Here is a 20,981-nt window from a genome sequence, read left to right as displayed (position 1 = left end):
TGAGGCCATTTCCTCTTGTCTTACTGCTTTTTTCTTGGGAGAAGAGACTGATCTCATGCCTTACTACATCCTCCTTTCAGCTGTAAAGAGCAATAAGGCTCCCCCTGAGCGTCTTCTTCCTCCAGACCAAAACAATGCCAACTCCCTCAGCTGCTTCTCTTAGGACTTGGGCTCCAGACCCTTCACCAGCTCTCTTGCCCTTCTCTGGACTTGCTCCCACACCTCAATGTCTTTCATGTAGAGAGGAACCCAAAACTGGACACAGAATTCAAGGTGTGGCCTCACCAGTGCAGTGTACAGAGGGACAATCACTGCCTTGGTCCTGCTGACCACACTGTTGCTGATACGCACCAGGATGCCATTGGTCTTCTTGGCTACTTGGACCCATTGACAGCTCATATTCAGCCAGCTGTTGAGCAACACTCCCAGGTCCTTTTCCACTGGGCAGTTTCCAGGCACTCTGCCCTCAGCCTGTAGCACTTCCTGCAGTTGTTGTGACTCAGGTGCAGGCTCTGGCACTTTGCTTTCTTGAAGATTCACCTCATACAGTTGGTCTCATCCCATTAATCAAGCATGTCCAGATCCTTCTGCAGAGCCTTCCTGCCTTCAAACAGATCAAACACTGCCTGTGATCTTGGTGTCATCTGCAAAGAGACAGAGAGTACACTTGCTCCCCTTATCCAGATAAAGATATGGAAGGAAACTGACCCTGTCTGAGACCTAAGGAGCACCATTTGTCACTGTTTACAAGCTGGATATAACTGCACCATTTTTTTTGTGACCAGTCATTCAGACAGGGGTTTTTACCGAGAAAAGAGCGTGTCTAAGACATGAGCAGCCAGTTTTTCCAAGAGAACTCAATATTTATACCACAACATTCCCACTCAATGACAAAGCTGTAAATTTCCAGCTGATTATATCATCAACATTGTTGGGTACTGGTAAACCTGTGTGTTGTTTTGCCTATATGCCAGTATATAAAAAGGATTGTATTAGACTTGATGGACCAGATGTTGAGTCAACTGGAGAGGCTGTTCTTGGAGGCTTCTCAGGTACTGTCTTCCCAAAAGTTGTCAAGTTGTCAGGTTTTTAGAGGGTAGATGTCTGCAATACAGTAGGATGTCTTCATACAAGGTTAAATGTGTGTTTAACAAAGATAAAATCAAGTATGATGCAGGCACATAAAGGATTTGTAATAGGACATGATCTGCAGGAAAAGAAGAACCCATACAGAAATAGCCAGGTAATTTTGATTAATAAATCTATTGCATAAGATTTTTGTGTAGCAGAGGGGATGAAATGTATTGAACAAAATTATTTCTGTAAATCTAAACAAAATGTGTATCTTACATAAACATAGAAAAATGTATACCTTACATAAACATAGCAAAGCTTTTTGTGGCGATCAATCATTTTCAACTGTTTTTTTTTTTTTTTAATGCTAAAACACCCAAGAAAGGATACTCAAATCCAGAGTTAGATCTTTTAGGTTGCTAATTTCTTCCTCTCCTCACCTCAGTAATAGGATTCAGTTGTATTAATCCCATATGAGTCTCTGCATTTTGACAGAGTAATGATAGATATATGTCTTTACCATTATTTCCTAATTCCAGATATATGTGTCATACTACAAATTTTATTTCATTTTTAATGAACTACAGATTCTGCACAATTCCCTGGTTAAAGTTTTACACCATCAGAATGGAACTCTTACTTGATTTGGTTTTTAAATTATGTTTCAGTACAGTACTTCATAAAGAGAATACAGGGTTATGGAGATAAAATCATTAACATAGGTCTTATTGGTTTTGCATATGTCTTTTTACTCTAAAATTGTTCATCTATATTAAAGATATATAAATTAATGCTACTTCTTTCTATCTCACATTTTCCAGACAATTACATTTCAGTACTGAGTATAAATTCACATAGGATGAACAGACTTGGAATTCATAAGACTGACAAACCACTGGGCAAAATTACAAAAACTACAAAGAATAAATTTTTCACTTTCCGATTATTACATGTTCTTGTTATGAATGTGTGTGGGAGAACAACTTAACAAGAGGTCCCTTCAAGGCCTGTTTTGGAAACCAAATACCACCAGAAAGTGGCCTTTTACCATTGTTGCAGCCTTTTGGAAGGTACTAGGTCCAACTCACCCTGTGTGGATGAAGAGAACATCTAGGAGTCACTCTTCATGTTCCAGTTGCTCAGTATTTTAGCATGGCTCATAGCCCAATGAGCACAGTAAAGCAAATTGATCCAGTTCCTCATCTGTGGATTAGAACCAGCCCTGTGAGATAGTCCCACAGAAAGCTGCTAGTTACAGATAGAACAAACCTATGCATCTAAATTACCTAATTGTGTGGGTTTGTTAATGAAAAATTCATGGTTGTCTATTCAGAAACACAGTATCTGTGTTCAGAATTTTTTGGTTCTTCTTCACTTTCGTCTCTGTTCCTAAATACATTTACATACAACTGTAGACTGCAATAAGTTTTTTTGAATCTATGGGTAGCTTGCTCATTTCTTTTTCTCTGATTGGCAGCAGGTGGAGGTGCTTTTAAGTAACTCTTTTAACCAGTTAGCTTCTCCTTTATTCAAAAATAAAGGAGCTGTTCTCTGATGGTGTCATTATGAAATCAGTAGTAAATTCCTTAGATAGACTAATCTTGTGGTATCTGACAGTATTTCTTTAACAATCATAAGACTCAAAGCCATATTCCAAGTTAGTCTTTCCTCAGATTCCATTATCTGTCATCACTACAGATGTACCTGTGATTTTTCTATAAGATTATCTTATTGCTGAGCTATTTTACTTATTTGGACATCATTTTTTTTTAAGGTGTGATACTTGTTCTCATTGCTGAAAAAAAAATTGGGTTTCTTTCAGATTTTCAGCCTTAATGCTGTATTTTTAATGTGTGTCCACCTATAGACTTCTGTAAGATTATTTTGTAAGAGTTGTAAGATTAGTTCTTATATCACGTATGTGTATAAATATAAGAATTTGTCAGAACTGTGTCTACACTTCTGTAATCCTGTTTCCTTCCATTCTCTTCCTCTAGTAATTACAATAACTCACTTGTTTTCCATATTTCTGTATGATTCAGTATTTAAGTATGCAGGCTTACACAAAAAAACAACAGTGTGTTTGTATAGCACTGCTGAAAAAATTATATGGCTGATATGTAACTGCAAAAAGCTTCTATTCTGAGAGAGCTTGAAGGATGTAAAAAAGGAGGATAATTTCAGTAAATATGAAAGGATTCATTATAAATGAGTTTAGGAGTAGAAAAAAATTAAAAGGGCTAGCAGAGCAAAGTATTTCAAATAACTAAACTAAAACTAGAGATAAACATATTACCTAGATTAATTAGTCTTTGGAAAAACCTCTTTGGTTCTTAATGAACAATTGGAAATTGTTTAATTCTTACTTTTAAATAGGTAGTTAGGGATTGATTTTTATTGTTGCAAAGGGATGCTTTATTTTGGGCAGACACCTGACTTTTTAAAGACCTCTGTCAATTAGTTTGGAGAAAAAAATGGATGATTGCTCACTTTCTAACAGCTGGAGTATTAGTTTCTATTTTAAAAATAATGGGACAAGAAAGCAGAAAGATCAGACACTGGTGCTTTTGGAAGTGCAATACATGAGTCAAGGAGTAAGGTATGGTAGAATCAAACTCTAGTGTATAATACAGGGAGCAAAATTCCCGTAACACCTTTCCCTGTTTGAAGAGTTTTAGGCAAGGTGTAGCTTAGATGCAGAAATTTTTTTTCTGAATTTGTGACAAGCTCAGACTTGCTGGCTTGGTCAAGTGAAACCACTTTCTTCTTCTCATTCTTTCCTAGAAGGATTTGGCCATAGTCCATCTTGCTGGTGGTTTCTATCTCTCAGAGGGGGGCAGAGGCCTATATGGCTAAGCTATGAGATCACCACCTAGAGAAGATCTAACTTCTTATCCTTATGCTTTAGAAATATTTTATCTTCCATGTTGGACTTGGCTTCACCAGCTTTAAAGCTTCTCTGGTTTGAAGGAGTGCTCAGACACTCAACAACAATACCTTTGTGGAAGTGTCAAGCCAAAGCTATTGCTCTGTACTGGCTAGGAGAGCAGCTTGTCTTTTAGGGCAAGAATATTGCAACGTTCTTTGATCCTGAGGTGATGTGGAAAAAGGTGTCTGGTGTTTAGGTAGCAATCAAGACCTAAATCCCAAAAAATGTGGGGGATTGAATGTAAGTGAAAGGGCTTGAAGGTCTTGATAAGCAATTGGGTGGAGAGGGATTACTCTGAGGAAGAGTGGTCGGTGCCTGTTCAAGCAGCCTGATGTGTGAGCATCATTCAGAAGGAGAGAATTCGTTCTTGTGGAGAGAATGCCCTTTTGATCGTCTGTTGGGAAAAATAGCACTTATATAGAGCTACTCTTTCCCAAAGCACTTTCCCAAAGATTTTACAGACATCAGTATTCTCTGCTTACTTCCCTTGTTGATAGACAGATTTTTTCCACTTCATAGGAAAAAAATGCTGTGACGGGAGGGGCAGGCACTGGCTGCAGGTAGCAAACAGGTGTGCAACTATGAATGAGATGGATAGAGCTGTCCTTATAATAAGCAAATAAATTAACTCAGAGTGCTTCTGCTGATTAATTGAGCAATGAATAACCATTAAATCCAGGAGGTTTGCAGTCTTATCTGTGTGCTGTTTTGCTGTTTACTTATCAGCTATGGCTATCTGCTATACAGTTTCCACTTATTAGTTTCACTTATTTACTGTGTTTTAACTGGACTAATTAATCCCATTTAAGAAATAGTTATGTAATATTTCAAAAGGTAGAAGAACTGGAGGAAAGTGTTGAATAGTGGCAATATAAAGGTTTCAAACCAGCTATGTGACCTGTCCAGAACAGAAGCATAGACTTTTGATCAAGTGTATCCATGAAAGGATTTTTGGACATAAATATGTATAGGCAAAAAAACCCAGTATCATAAGCATCATTCTAATGTAATTTAACTTCTATGAAATTTGTGAGGTAGCTGATGTAAATACAATTCTGGGTCAAATCAGTTTATAATATAACTTTGCAAAAGTGTTTTCTTTGACTTCAGACTTACACTGGGGATAACTATGGCCCTGCAATGCAAAATCAAATCCACATTGTGACAATCAACCTACTGTCTGATGGAAGAAACAAATCTTTCTAGAAAATGCATGGGATATATGCATTTTATATATCCTTTTGAATTCTATGTATGTATATATTTATATTCATACAGACATCCTCTTCTATGAGTTATATCTTTTCAACAGTTAAAAATTGTCAAATTTCATATCTAGGGTAATTATCCTGATCACTAAATTTCTGCTCGAGATGGGAAGATGAGGAGCACTAGCACATGCTTTCACATTTTCATAGTTTGAAATCCTGAAAAAAATCAGTTTTGAACACTTTTAGTGTTTAGGCATTCAATACCTGTGCTGCCAAGGTTTATTGAAAGCAGCTGGATGCCTGTCTCTGTCCTCCCCCTTTCTTGGAACTACTGCCAGCACAGGTAGTCAGAAATGGAAAGAAGAGAAATATTTGAGCATCTGTGCTCTCTCTCTCTCTCTCAGGAAAACATCTGTGGCTTCCATAGGAAGCACTTATTTTTTTCCATCAGCAAAGACTCTGGATACCCTTGGGTCCAGTTTTGGCACAGCAAGCCAAGAAGGATGCAGTTTATGGCTTAAAACTTATGAGAGAAATCATTCAGGCAGTCCCATCCCTGGCAGAACACTGAGAGAAATTCCCCAGGCTGCAAGCCACATGTGGGTCTCTGACCTTTTATTAGCTCACCATGGGAGAGGTTAACAATTGTTGAGACTTGAGTCCTCCCTTTGACATACAAATACAACAATACCAAATAGCCTTTCCAAGATGAGCATCATCAGGGCACAACATGCTTTTTAATGCAGGGTCCAATGTAGGGGGGGAGAAACCCCAAAACAAAACCCCAACCCAAAAACTTAGAACTATTAAAGGATATGTTGCTATAAAACTGAAGCCTGGTTTGCTATTTTTTCCAACACTCGGCCATTGTTCATATTACTGTGATTTGTGACTTTTTAAAAGCAGTATAATCATGAGACAGAAAGAAATTCTCACACCATTTTTAGCTCTTCATGTGGCCAGCACCATGATTTATGGAACTAAGATTGCTCAATAGCTGGAGTGACATAAAAAATGCATGAAATTATCTGATTCTTAAGGATGTCTGTTGTATTTATCCAAGAACATTTTTGTTGAGATTAAAAAAACAAAAAAAGGATTCATAATTATTGATATGAGGGTTGTCAGAATAAAAACACAGAAGGCCAAATCCATGTCTTTTTGAAATGTCTTTGTCTTCTCAGAAATTGCTGTAGTCAATGAAACTATCTTGGATTTTAGTAAAATCAAGATTGGAAAGTAACTCTTTTTTGGGGAAACAGAGTCACCAGCTTTTTGCAGCTAAGGAACTACAGAGACTAATTGTCTTGCTCTATGCTGTGTAATCTATGGCAAAGTATGCAGATTGAATAGCCCAGCATTCCAGGCTTTTACCATAATTACTTGATTACTCTTTCAGTCTTAAAGGCAAATTATTTCTACTGTGCAATCCTGTGGCTTTAGTGTAGAGTATGCTGAGTGTGAAATAGGAGCAAATTAGCTCATTCTTCTGCCATCAGCCTTTGCAGCTATTGTCTGAAGAGGCAATGCAAGCTGATCTCTGAATGTTATAGTCCTGTGACTTCTCTGATGGGAGGCAGGTTCAGCCACATTCAATGCCAGAAACTGAGCGGGGAGGGCGGTGGTGGAAAGAAACATCAGATTCTGCTTTTCATACTTTTACTAAGGTGACAACCACATCTGAGACTGAAATTGGTGAAGTGTTGCACAAGGTTGGTTATTGCAAAAAAAGTAGTTGCTAAGTCACGGTTGCTCCCTGTTCTAGGCAGACATATCTTTATTAACCACTGTTGGCAAAGTAGATCTGAGAAAAAGTTATTTAGAGGTGGAGGGTGCTTTTGTATTCATTGTGAATAAATAGAAATACCAAACTGGCAGAGATCCCATCAGAAAGATCGAGTACAGCTGCACATAGACACATGCCTGTCTAACTATTTACAGACCAGCTTCCATACATAGCTGATTCCAATGCTATACCATCCTTAACCCACCCATTATCTAAGGAAAATTTTAGTTAGAACAGGCTTTTGTTTTGTTTCCATTACCCTAACCACTAGCTTATCATCATTTATGTTTGTATTAGTCTTTTACATGTCAAAAAATTGATCTTACTCCCCTCCTGAATATTTTTTTTTGTTTGTTTTCTCAAAAATACACAGCAGAATTGCTTCAAGCTTTCCTCCAGGTCCATTTCTCTAAACATTTCTATTATTCTTGTAGTCTATTTTATTACTATATCCAGCTTATCTATGTCTCCCTAAAGACTTCACCACCTTTCAGTCACTGAATCAGTACATTAAGTGCTTCTTTTATATAATTCATATATAAAATATAACATAGTAACATATATATGTTATATAATCGTTATGTATAAATGCTTCTGTTAATATCTTTCACATTGATACTGACATCTTTTTGTATCAGCATTTTAGTTTGAGACATGGTTTGTTTGTGAACTACTCTAACTCAAATTTGTTTCTTATATACTCCTTATACACTCTTTTTTCTTATATGCTCCTCCTTAATGATTATTCCTCACAGAATATTTGTGTATTTGGTTTCTCTATAGTACCTCCCATCTCTACTCAATTACATGTTTTCTTCAGCATCTCCAGATTTTTAAAAAACTATTATGAATCTCACATTTTCTAGGAAAAGAGAAATATTTAAATTTTTGTCTTGTTTTTATATTTTAGAAATGTTATAAGTGCCTGCTTTTTCATCAAAATTCTGGTTTATTTTTCACTTTGTGATTCAATCTTTAATTCTTCCTTTCTGAGTGTTTCTTCTCCAACTTCATCTTCCATACAGAAGTTTCATTTGGACCATAGTCCCCTAGTTTTCCTATTAAAAAGTCACATAGATTACTTCCATGAGCCTTTTTTTCTCTAACCTAATAAACAATACAACTCTATTGGCTTGACATAATAAACGGGAATATGAATTATTTAGCTCATTTGAATACATTTGTGGTTAATGTCAATAACAACTTCTTTTATATAATAGAAAGATGATGAGTTTTTGGAATAAATGGGAGTTTTCCCAGGGAAGAATAGAAGCAAGAAACCACACCATAGGAAGTCTTGAGACCAGGGAAGAGAGACACCAACAGCCAGGACATCTAGTTTTCCATGTAAAGGCTGGATCAACCTCAGTATATTTTTCTTCTTTGTGAACTTAAAAACTTAAGAATAGTCATAGTTTATTGTCTTTGGCCTCAAAAGAGGGCTGGCCAGCAGGGTTACTGTGTTCCACCTTTAATGTGGACATGTGCCTTCCATGGCAAGCCTTTTCCTTTATGGTATTAATGACTATTGACCCATTTTCTTCATTCAGAAATTGGTTGATTTAATTTTTTTAATGCTGAGAACAGCCTTCTCTGTTCTTCATTTTTCAATTAAAGCATCAATTTCTCCTTACAACATGTTGGCTTTAAGAGCAGTCTTCATCTAGAGTGAATTTTAGCCTTGATCTTCCCCTGTCTGTCTTGAATACTTTTCTGGTGTTTGTTCACTGTACTGGAAATCCCTCCTGCTTGTCACTCAATTGTTTTATCCCTCTCTGCACATTCTTAATCCTTTCTTTCACATTTGCCATTAGACACAGAAGCCAGCTTTTCCCCATCACGTCTTTTCAACATCTGCAGCAAAGTTTTTCCCATCAGTGATCTAATGTCTGTGGGTTATGCTTAAAGGCTGGGATTACTTTTTTAATATTTTTCCCCACATACAATGGAAAAATTTCCATTTTGGAGCTCATAGCTAGTCAGCCTTCTCTCAAGAGGATATTTAGTATACCCGTGAGTGGAAATCACTTTGCAGCACCTTTGTCAGAGCTCTTTAAGCTGACTGAGCACTCTTGGTTCTCTTCACCACCTGCCAGGGTGGTTGTGCACTACAGCTGCACTCTGAAATGAAGACATCCATATAGAAACAAAGAATATTTTACTCCTGCTAATGATGGAGAGATTAGACACTGCATTGCTTCAGCATAAAACTGAAGTTTGTATTAAACTGAAATAAAAATGAAAGGACTGAAGAGATTGGAATATGTCTGTAGATGCCTCTTTGGAAAATATTACACAGCCAGGTACTATCTTGTCCAAATTCTGAAATGTTATGTTTAGCAGTTTTTCTTCCATGTTCAAACTACCTTTTTTTTCCCCTGTAGCTGTAATTTTCCTGTATTTTCAAACTAGGATGAAAGCATAAAGGAGAGCTCCCTTCTGCATTGCTCCTTTAAATGAATTTGTCCCATCTTTTAAGTAAAACTTTTTTCAAAGCAGGATTAATCAGTATGGTACCCAAACATTGCTTATAGCCATGACTATAGAAAAAACCTACCCTTACTCTTATATATACATACAGCCTTTCTCACTTAGAATACTGAATTTAAAAGCATTCAATTATTTAAGCCGAAGAGAAAAATATAAATTTGATAAAATATAAGATCTGTCCTGTTATCTATCAGTTAAAGTAAAATGAGCTTTATATTTTTTTTAATAATGAAGACTAAACTGTTCTTTACATATAAATTAAGTAATATCTTGTGAAGTGAAATGCTTCTTTACAGATATCCATTTGACCCTACAAGTTGTGTTTGAGCTAGAAGCGATGCAGTTCGGTGTATGCAATTATGTTACAGCTGCTGGCAGGTGTGAAAGTAAAGGAGATGTTGCATCTCAATGGATACAACTCCTGTTAAAATGTTTAAGATAAAAAATTCAACAACTTTAGCAAAACTGAGACACGACTACCTCACATATTTCATTTCTGCAATGAATGACTCAATAACTCTCTCAATCTGATTTGGCCTGTTTGCCTGCAACAGATTAAACAGGTATGTTGCCTGGTTGGCTAAGGTTTTCATTTTGTTTTACCATCAATTTTGTTAACTTCTCTGAAAGCCTTATTTTTAATTGTTGATTAAATGTTAATTTAATTGTTGATCTCATAAAATATTTGAGAAAATTTCTATGGCTCTTTTTTCTCAAATTTGGGGCTAAATTGAGGCTGCAAAAAATTCATAACATTTAAAATACAAAAGGTGACATTCAGAATTAAGGTCTTCTGAAACTGTTGATCTTTGAACTTGTTTTTCAGAGCTGTTTTGTCAGAAATAAAACTAAAGCAATGTGAAAGAAACTCCAAAATATTGTTGTGCTCTAGAATTGCAAATTGTAAATTTTGTTCACAGGTTTTATGAAATTTTTAAGCTCAGAGGATGATAGAAATTTTCTAAACAGTAAATTTCTTTTTTTGGAAATTAATTGCAAAACTATGAAACTGGCTTGGTTCAGAAGTTATTTTTAAATGTTTTTAAATTATAAAAAGAATTTTTCTCTTTAAAATGGTTTTACTTTGAGGTAAAACTTAAAATAGATAAATATTTTAGGATGATCAAGAAATTTATAGATGGAATTAGGTAACACTGAGGAAAGTATTCTCAGATATTTCAATAAAATACTATGAGACAAATTTTATACTGACGAGATACAGAGTTTATATTCATGTAAATGAGTATGGTGTTGATACTGTCTCCAGGTTGCATTAGCTCATCACAAGGTGAAGATTTAATAATTATTAACATATTTTTTATTTCCTATTCATATGACTGACAGGAAAGCTTCCCACTTCAGTAACTATTTTTGTCTTTTGGGGAATGAGGTAAAAATCTTCCTAATCCCGGTGCTTAAGTTGAGAATTATTCTGTGACTCAAGAGAAAAAGTATATCGTAGGTAACAGTTCAACAGGATACATTTATCTACACAAGCGATTTGAGAGGCAGTGGACTGGCTTCTCCTGAGTGAAGGACATGATGCCAGATAACATGCTGCTTGCACAAAAGCCATTTTAGGTCTAAATATAACTGCAATAGCACTGCCTGTGTAAAAATCCCCACGTATTTAACTGAGGAATGTGACTTACTAGCTTGTGTGCAATGCCAGGAAAGACAGAGTCAAGCTGGTGCTGTGCTGAGATTTAGCAGCTTATGTGCTTGCTAGCTCAGGCATCTCTGCAGTGCACTTGATTTCATACTGGGGATGTGTCCAGCTGTGAAAGCAACTGAGAAATAGATATTCTCTCTCCAGATCTTTCTTTGTCTTTCCTGGGTAGGTAATATAAGCCTTTTAAGGTATTTGGGCTTTTGCAGCCTAAGTTTTCATGCATTATCTAGCTTTAGAGTCTCAGACCAAATTTTAATAGAAGAAGGAATGTTTAAAATATTTAACAGAATAAGAAGGAGGTGTATATATCTCTTCCCTATTGTTTTCTCATTATTTGTTAATAGTGAAGTATAAAACCAATGAGATATGTCATAAAAGAAGAAACTCTGAGTGAACTCTCAATCTGCTTTGAGGGTGTTGGAAATACTTGGTTAAACCCTGCGTGTTCCACCAGAGTCTTAATCACAGAGTTATAGAATAGTTAGGCTAGGAAGGGACCTCTAGAGATAGTCAGGTTCCACCTGCCCTGCAGTGAGCAGGGACATCAGATAGGCACCTTGTTCTAGGTCAGGGGCATGCTGGATCTCTGAGACCTGCTGCACCAGTAGTCTGAAGGTGTGTCATGAGCCCTAATGGAGAATTTCCAAACATCTGCTGCTTTTACAGAAATCTTGAACAAAAGCTGTGAAGCCACTATTATTGTAGCTGTCCCTGTTCCCTTGCATCCACAGTTCCTTCACCAAAACAAAGAAAAATTAGCTTCCCACTTTCTTCTGCATATATTTCCAAGCATAAGGGAGTCATCACACAGAAGAAGAACCTTCCTGTTTCCTAGCTTCCCTTTCCATCTATTATTATTGCCACTTTTTTTAAAGTGCAATCTTCTTGGTCTGTGCACTGTACAAGATTAGTGATTTCTGGATTTGCTACTAATGTTATGGCATTTCTCTACTAGCCTCAGACTGCTCGTCTCCAAACATTGTACTGAGAATGAAGATACATGCATTTGTTATCCAAATCCTGACTTGCAGAAATAGTAAACATCTTCCTCTCCTTATAAGACATAAATTTTCTATCTCTTCTGTGTATTTCAGCACCTGTAACAATCATCTGTAGAGAAATGGGGAAAAAAAATATGGTATTGGTGAAAAATGCATCATTTGTGTACTTGTGAAATCTAGAGTAGTTTGTTCAATCATTTTGTTAATAATATTAAAAAATTTTCAGCCTTTGTATCAGTTTATGATCTCCATCTTTATTTTGAAAGGACAGTGACATTACCCAGACACAGTCCAGACAGTCTCAGATGAAGTCTAAAAAATTACATTATCATTACTGTTGATGGTATAAAGTTATGTCTCGTACCTGTGAAGAAGCCATATCCAAATTTGTATATAAAGAACATAAAAAGAGCCTTAATCATGTTTACTATCAGTTAAACGCTCTAGCATTACATTGGCAATGCTCAGCATCACATTGAGAGGACTAATTGTTTATCATATTTACCAGTATCCACTCTATGATGTGACCAGCAAACTTAATGAAATATGTTGATGTGCTGATCTTCCTGAGCCATCTCCAGAGCTAAGAATACATTATCCAGCACAGAGGTGTTCAGAGAATTCAGTATAATAAGCCCATTCATATGATGTTGTACCCCAGAAGTTGTGAATAGCAGTTGTAGATTTTCTCTTCAGCAAAATTTGGAGCAAATATATCAGGGCAGAATCTGAGAAATGTCAAAGAATCACTGAATGATTTAGGTTGGAAAGAATCTGAGGTGGTGTTTCAAGACTCTTGCCCCTCCTTAAAGAAGAACTATCTTTGGATATTTGTCTACATTTTTAGACCAATGTCTAAAGCCTTCTCATTCTATCCAGACGAAATCTTCAGGAGAAAAGAAAGACATCATGTCTAGGCATCTCAGATATACAAAGACATTACAAAAGAGAAAATGGCAGAAAACAACATTAGTGTTCAGCAACAAAGCTAATCATGCAGAAGTGGGTGCCTGAATTCAGCTAATGATTTTAAAGTACTTTAGAGCCTAATAAACTTCGATTGCTCCAGTGGGAATTTCCTGTGAATAGCAGACTCAGTCCTGCAGTCAATCCATTAGTTAAGCCATCTTTGTTCTTGTGAATAACGTTATTTGCATTTCTACAATTCAGGGAGAGAATATGGGCTGTATGGAAATAGACTATATGAAAGGAGGTAATGTAAATATTTGTGCTCTTCCAGCAGTCTAAAGGACAGGCTATAATTAATCTGTAGTTACTTGAACAGGTAAATGTAACAAGTGTTTATATTGAAGTGGCAAAAAGTTTGCATTTAACTTGGCTAAATATAGGGTTGTGAGAAATCCTGCTTTTAGACTTCTTCCATATATGAATACTGTCCGCAGTAATTTTTCATTTTAAGACAGAAGTGAAACTATTGTTCTTATGTCATGTTGTTGGTGAGGGAGGCTTTGTTCAGTGTAAAAAAGAAAAAGGTATAATACTAAATTCTCTCTTTTTATTTCAAAACCAGATGAATTATGAAACCAGTATGTGAATATTTTTATCAAAGGACAAGTATTAGTGGGTTTGGACAATATAAGAAGGAATGAGTATTTCTGTGAAAATAATTTAGAAAATGAAATAACCCAAAGCCAAACAGCCAAAAAAAAAACCCCTAACCCATTCACATGTGAGAGTGCTGAGTAGAAAATACAAAATATCTGCACATAGGATTCAGGAAATATGTTTTCCCAAGGGCATTAGAAAAATACTGGTCAACTATAGTTCAGCTTGCCTGGTGGAATGCTCTTTGCTGCTTCCTGCTGCCCACACTATTGTCTGCTCAGAGTTCTGGCACGTATCGTCTCAGCTTTCCATTCCTGACATCACCTGATTGCACGATTCATTCAAGTGGATCAAGTCTTGTAACTCCAAAATATATAGCAGCAATCAAAAGAAACTGAGCTCCAACCTACACAGCAAGTTTCTGCTTGGTAGCCCCATACAGCTGGCTCTGCTCAGGGCAGGTCAGCATTGCAGCAGTACAGACAGCCAGAATTGCTGTCATGCAGGCAAGGATGTGGCCCCTTAATTTTTTATCCTGATGTTTGGGTTTTTCTTAGCCCCTCCACCTCCCAGAGCCTTGCAGCATTATTGTTTCCCAAATGCGTTATTTCCATCAAGTATTGGCAGTCCTGACATTGATAGGCAATGAGTCAATACTTTTATAGAATTGACGCCAAACTAGTTTTGCAGATCCACAGTGTGCAGTATGTGATTTTCCATTCTGGATAAAATAACTGCAATTCTAAATACTTCCCCACAAGCATTGATTGCATGCTTTAGGAAATTCACGGAGAAGAATTTAATTAAGAACGAAGAAACTGCATCACTTAATTTAAAAAAGAGAAATTCACCTGAGATATTTTGTTCATTTTCAGGCCATAATGGCAATAACCATCTTTAGCTGAGGACATTTCCTGGGGCTTAATGGCCCATGGCTGTGCTTCTTCAGGTGATCATCATCATGTCCCAACAGTCATTAATCCCCTACAAATGCCCTGCACCTCAGTCATTAAGTGTGCTTCTTCTAAAAATACAATAGTTCTATATTTAATGCATCTTCCAGGAATAGGAATGATCTCTCTGAGGTGAGGAATGAAATAAGTTTATTAATCTGTCAAAGAAGTACTAATTATGACAAGTGGATAAGTTCTGTTTCTGGAGATAGACAGAATTTTTCCACAGTAAGAGCATGTTTTATGTAAGTCATTGTTTTATGTACATCACAATTTATACTCATCTCAATTGCATAACAGCCAGATAAGAAATACAGATAGTTATTTGCATTAGATTTTTTCTGCAGAGCATCTCAGCATAGAAAAATCTCACCAAACACGCAGTGTGTGACTGCAGTGCTGCTTAAAAAGACTTTCCTTTCCATAGCTGCGAAAATAGAGCTATACAGCTTTACAAGGTGTTTGTGATAATGCAAGAAAATAAAAAGAAGTTAAATTTTTCATTCCTAAAGTCTGAAATTCTTACCAAAAAAATCTTTTGGTGAGCGCTTTATGAGTCTTGCCTGCAAATAGGACTACAAGTACAGTGCCAATAGCATCATCAGAGGTTTTAAACACACTAGACAGTCTACCCCTGCTCAAGTAGAATTAAAGCCTTTAATGAAAATAATTGAAATTCAGAAAAAATGAATGAGAATTGGGGGATTTTAATTGTATTTTACTTGAATTTTACTTACTTAATTTACTTACTCCTACATTGTGTTTTTTTCATCTTGTGCTACTAAATATGCATATTGTACACCTAAAGTACACATTGCATGAAGCCTGTACCTGTCCCAAAAAGATTCTGAGAGGGATCAGAGCAGACACTGCCTTCACTGAGTGAAAAATTAGTACCTTTTGGGTATTATGATAATTTATTATTTATGTTGGACATTCTGATCCCATGTACTTCAGTGAGTGACTGTCTAGATAAAGACAGAAGTAGACCTTTGGGCCATGCATTATTAAATGTCGAATGTTAAATTATGTTAATGTTAAAATTAGAGCTCTCCTAGTTAGCACCTTTAGATTAGAGATTGATCTGAAAAAAGAATTATTACAACCTGACTCAAAATTTCTTTTTCAAAATGTTCAAAAGCAAAAAATCACATTATTAAAATATCTTTCAGTATAAACAAATTATTTTGTTTTAGTCATGGAAAAAAAATCACTTACTCCAGTAACCAATAACAACTGCCTACATTTTGCAATTTTCCAAGTTAGAGAAATTTTTCTATGTCAAAGACAAAAGTTTATTTCAGAAAATGTTAAATACAAAATATCACATGCACCCATGTGCATACATATTTTATCTTGCTCCATTGTGGGTTCTAGACAGAACTATCACCTAATTTAGACTTTACTTTGAAATCTTTACTACTCATCCTAATGCAGTTTTCAGCAAATAGATTTTGAAAAAAAATTACTAGATCTCTCAATAAATTCACCAAATAAAAAAAATTAGGTTGCAAAGAGCTAAGGACAAGATAAAGAGTATTGCACTTTTAAGTTGTTTACAATCTACCTTATATCTCATCCTAAACAGCAGGTTGGGGAATAAATACTTTTGTATTGCAATTAGAACACTTCTTTTGCTATAGATCCTGTTTAAGGTTATTCATACCTTCTCATGCCACTTATTGTGTCAGCATTCTTCAGATCATTTGTCAAAATTCAACAGGAATGTCCACAATAAAGAGTAGTAGAAAAAAGAAAGCATCTTTTTCTAAAGTGAATTTATCAGTATACCTAGAATTCTTGGGGTTTTTTCCTCAAATTCTCTGTTTTCACCCATTCATTATGTTTACAGATCAAAAAAAACTAAAAAGAAAACCCCAAAAAACCAAATCAACCTCATATAATGTTTCTCATTCTCATTGTAAATTCTGTGTTTTAGGTCTTGTTTTCCCTCTGTGCTGCATTCTGGGGAATCCAAATTATGAAGCGGATCACTTCATTCAAAGATAAACACCACTGAAAGAGCGGATCTAACATCACCTTAAATGTGGAAACAGCACTTCAGAATAACCTTCTAAGTTCCTTGGAATTAATCAACCATGAATCATGCTGTATTGCAATCAGTTCACGTATGATATGAGAGATTTGTGATTTCCTATGAAGGTTTGAAAGATTCCTAAGGGAGTATAATAATTTTATTTGATTTTTTTAAAGAAATATTTAATTTCTTCCCAATTTAAATCAGATATTCATGCAGAGCATAGATTTTTGCATTCATAGGATTACAAATTCTTCAAAACCATGTAAAACTAATTTAATTTTTGCAGTGATTTTGTTAGTAATAATATGTGAAAAGTATTTTTCACAAGAGGAATAATTAAAATCATATCTGATGTAACCTGGTATAAAGTGATTGACTGTCTCCTTATTGAGGCTAAACATAAACATATGTGAATGTCATTTCTTCTGCAATGATTGAATTACACCAGAATCTCCATGACATGCCCAATTCAGTGTTCATAACATACAGCTACATGAGGATGAGTAGTTGAGGCAAGAAAATGATTAAAAACAGCATGGTAAAATAACTTGACCTAGTATGAGTTGAAACATCTTCAATAAAGTTGGCAGATGCATGCGTTGTATAATGCAGACATGCAGCTTAGGCTGAGTTATTTACAGAATACACCTGCGCTGCCAACTTTAGATAGTGATCAAACCAGGATTTACACACGGGTATCCCACTGCCACTCACGTGACAATATATTTGCAAGGCTGGGCCCTTAATTTCTGGTAGTTTCCTGCTGGGTGATGTCAGGGGAGATGCATGTCTTGTCTTTCAGAAGCTGCTGGAAAGATGGTGTGTACTAAGATAGGAAAATTAAATACAAATGGTAGAGGGAGTCTCCAAACAGCAGGACTGGCAAAAATACTGGATCTAGGTTGTTTTTCTTTCCTCACAGTCATCCAAATTTTTTTTTGGCTCCAAGCCTTTTAGAAGTGCTTAAAGTCAAGTAGCTAAAAAATGGAGTCTGCCTTAGATGCTTCAAACTAGTAATAATACCTGGATTTAAAAATGTGTTTGTGTTCTGCTTTTTTACCCATTTCATTTTTTACACTTTTCATTTCATGGCAGTGTAACAGACATCTCAGATTTAGAAAACCTACTTTGAATTAACTCATATTTTCAGTCTCTAGCTGTAACAGATGCTACTGTCCATGGAAAGGGATGTTTCTAATAAATTTTCAGAAACAGAGTAATGTTATTTATGTAAAATTTTTGCACTGTCTATTGATAGTATCATCTTTATTGTAAAATAGAATCATCAAAATGCTTGAATTGCAAGGAACCTTAATGATAGTTTATTTAATATATAATCTTAAAAAATAACAGAATCTGATTCTAGAAGTACAAGAAAATTACCAAGTTCTTATGTGGCCCTGTGAGTTAGGACACCTATATTTTCCAAATTTGTTGTGGTGATATGGTCAGTTTAATATAACAAAGAATCATACTGAAAGTCAGTTTCTTTATTGAAATAAATCCTTCAAAGAGACAGGAGCAGGAAAAAAATTTAACATTTTATGAATTTGAAAACTGGCAGTTTTGGAGGGGCAACAATGAAGAATTAAGAAAAATTAAATTAATTTTAAAGCTGTCCTAATGAATTTCATGTATTTACAAGAGGAAAGGATTGTGATTTCAAGAGCAAGTATAGTATGTGTCTGATGAGGACAACCTAGTCATTAAAGCAGAGGCCAAAAAAATTTCTACTTTCCAAGGGTTTTTAGATCCAAATTTCCTGCTTCCGGGGACTTGCTATTGTGTATATGTTATTTGAAAGCAAGGTGCAGGAGAGGAGCAGCCTCCTTCCATTGCATACTGATCAGTAGGGTCTAAGAAAGCTCCTTTGACTGAAGGCTTGAACAGACTCATGGTGGGTGTCCAGGACTCCTGTGCTTCACAATAACATCACCCAGGTATGTATAAGCAATCCTCTGGCTACAGACTGAAAGCTAGGATTTGCCATTCTTGGAGAAGAGAGTTCCAGGGACAAGCTCTTAGAAACACCTTTGCACCATTCTTTCAGTGGCTATGTGGTAAGTAACTATATCCCTGTCAACTTGCTTGTCACAAATTTTTTAAAATATAAATTATATAATATTTTAGGCACCTAAACCACTACTGGATCTAGTTTATGCTGTCTTTATATCCACTGCAAAGAGTGAAATAATTATCCCAAAGGTGTCTGGGTGGGAGTCGGGAGACTTTGGAGACCAGTTGGCAACTGAGTTGAATTATGTGCAGTTAATATATATCATGCAGTTAATTCAATTACTTTAATGCAAACTGCAAACAATGCTCAGTGCTACCATGATATTCTGATGAGACAGCCTTCTCCCCTCAGTTTTTTAATATCCCACAACTTATTTCTTCATAATTTGACCATGTTGCATGGCTTGAACAATCATATGGCATCAAGTGAAATAAGGTGAATGAATTATGTGAGGACAAAATATTGATGTAGAACTAACAGATATTGTGTAAGTAGCTATCTTTCTTTCGGTAAACCACTCTTTCAGGTCTCTAGAAAGAAAAATGTTCTAGACTAACAGGCTAGACTCACATGTCCAGGCATGAAACTTCTTAAATAATGTTTGCAATTTGCATTATTGCATAAGACTTCCTTTTGTTCTTGTTTGTTATTAAACTCCCCAGTGATACACCTTAGGAGAAGAATGTGGATAAACAGAACTTTTTTTCATCAAGACTGTTAAAAAGCCATTCTCTGCTCCTACCAGCTGTTGTAAAGTCACATCCCTACACATGGCCTTTCCTGGACTATGTACACAGCAATATCAAGTTACTGAAAACCCAGAAGTAAGCAGCTGAATCCTGTGTCACTTGAGACCTGACCCTGCACCATTCAAGTCACCAAAAAGCTTGCTGCTGACCTCAGGATCAGGGCAGAGCATTCCCTGTATGAAAACAAGAATGATGTAATATTTGCTCCAATTCAAGCTTTGGTGAGGTGCATTGATTAAAAGTAACAGAGTTGCACAATTGCTTATTCCTGAGAGTTGGCTAACATCGTATCCTTTCTGGTGTAATAAAACCAGAGCACTTTGTTGGATAGATGCTGACAGTTAAAGCTGTAACCTAGACCAGATACAAAGGACTCAGGGCACTTTCTCTTGTCTTTGTTGTCTTCAGTTTTCTCTCAGATTTGCAGGATTAATGACATCATTGCTCAAACCATTACCTAAAGGGGGTAGTTGATCAGATATTTTAGAGCTTTTTACGGCCAAATGTCCGTGAGCTTTCAGGAGTTTATGCAGTGTGATAAGAAACTGCTAAACTGCATGTCACTAATGGTAAGAGTTGTTTGGATTTTTCTTATTTGCTCTTTAATTTGTGGCAAAAAAAGCAAAGTCTTAGCAATGTAGTTCATCAAGAACAATAGTAACTCTCAGAGAATACTCAAAGCATTGCCTATTATGTAAACTATATTGCCCTTACTTGAAGTTTTTCTTAAAACTCCAGCCTCTGAAATGTTGTGAATAAAGAAATATTTTTGCCTGCTGAAAACAGGACCTATAAAAAGTTCAAAATCTAAAAGGCAAACAAGATTTTAATCAGTAATATTTTAAAACATATCCCTTTTAAAAAACCCCAGTGATTACATGAGGCTTGACTCATAGTTTTTAAGCATGGGATTGCTAGTGCTGAATGGGAAAAAACTATTCTTGGTCTATCCTTTTTCCATAAAACCTCTGTTTCCAGCACAGGCATATACAATGCCTATGAGGCAGAGTTCTGCTGGGTTTCCTGGTTCCCTGCTGGTGTGTGACCAGGAATTCAGTTTGGAATTCAAACAAAGCAGACCACAAGCCAGCTCTCTGAGGGCCCTGACCCTCAGTAACTCTCAGCACACGCAGACCTCACCACTGTATGCCCTGCTGCCTTCCTGCCCCAGCAGATGGGGCAAAGCAAACAAGAGATGTACTGTGGACTTCCAGGCTTTTCTCTTTCTATAGAGAAAACAAGTGTTAAAATGCCATATTTGAAATTGAGGTGCAAACCACAACATAAAGCAAAAATAAGATATCTCCCATGCTGGAGAAGCACTTCCATGTTAGTATCAAGGCCAATGGAAAGCTTGGCTCTGTTCTTTGTCTTTTTTGCCCCACCTATGGAAAACAGCAGAAAAATGTGGAAACATTGAGTAAGAATGAACTGCTGAGTGTCCTTGTGTTTATGGTTTGGCACAGAAAAGTGATACAAAATGAATTCTCTC

At 36.1% G+C, this 20,981-nt stretch overlaps 1 protein-coding gene across 1 annotated transcript in view; it reads left to right on the top strand.

Annotated features, from left to right (window-relative positions):
- The window catches only part of AGMO (alkylglycerol monooxygenase), a 187,379-nt gene extending 170,299 nt beyond the window's left edge, over positions 1-17,080 (top strand). The window contains exon 13 of the mRNA XM_071429114.1: positions 16,622-17,080. Coding sequence (XP_071285215.1) covers positions 16,622-16,702 — 81 coding nt within the window. The 3' untranslated portion in view covers positions 16,703-17,080. The remainder of the gene's footprint in view (positions 1-16,621) is intronic.
- Positions 17,081-20,981: the final 3,901 nt, after the last annotated feature.

Source organism: Agelaius tricolor, unplaced genomic scaffold (assembly GCF_023055355.1).
Source record: "Agelaius tricolor isolate 1412-34295 unplaced genomic scaffold, bAgeTri1.0.p SCAF_6, whole genome shotgun sequence".
Lineage (NCBI taxonomy): Eukaryota > Metazoa > Chordata > Aves > Passeriformes > Icteridae > Agelaius > Agelaius tricolor.
This window is presented reverse-complemented; position numbering and strand designations above follow the sequence as displayed.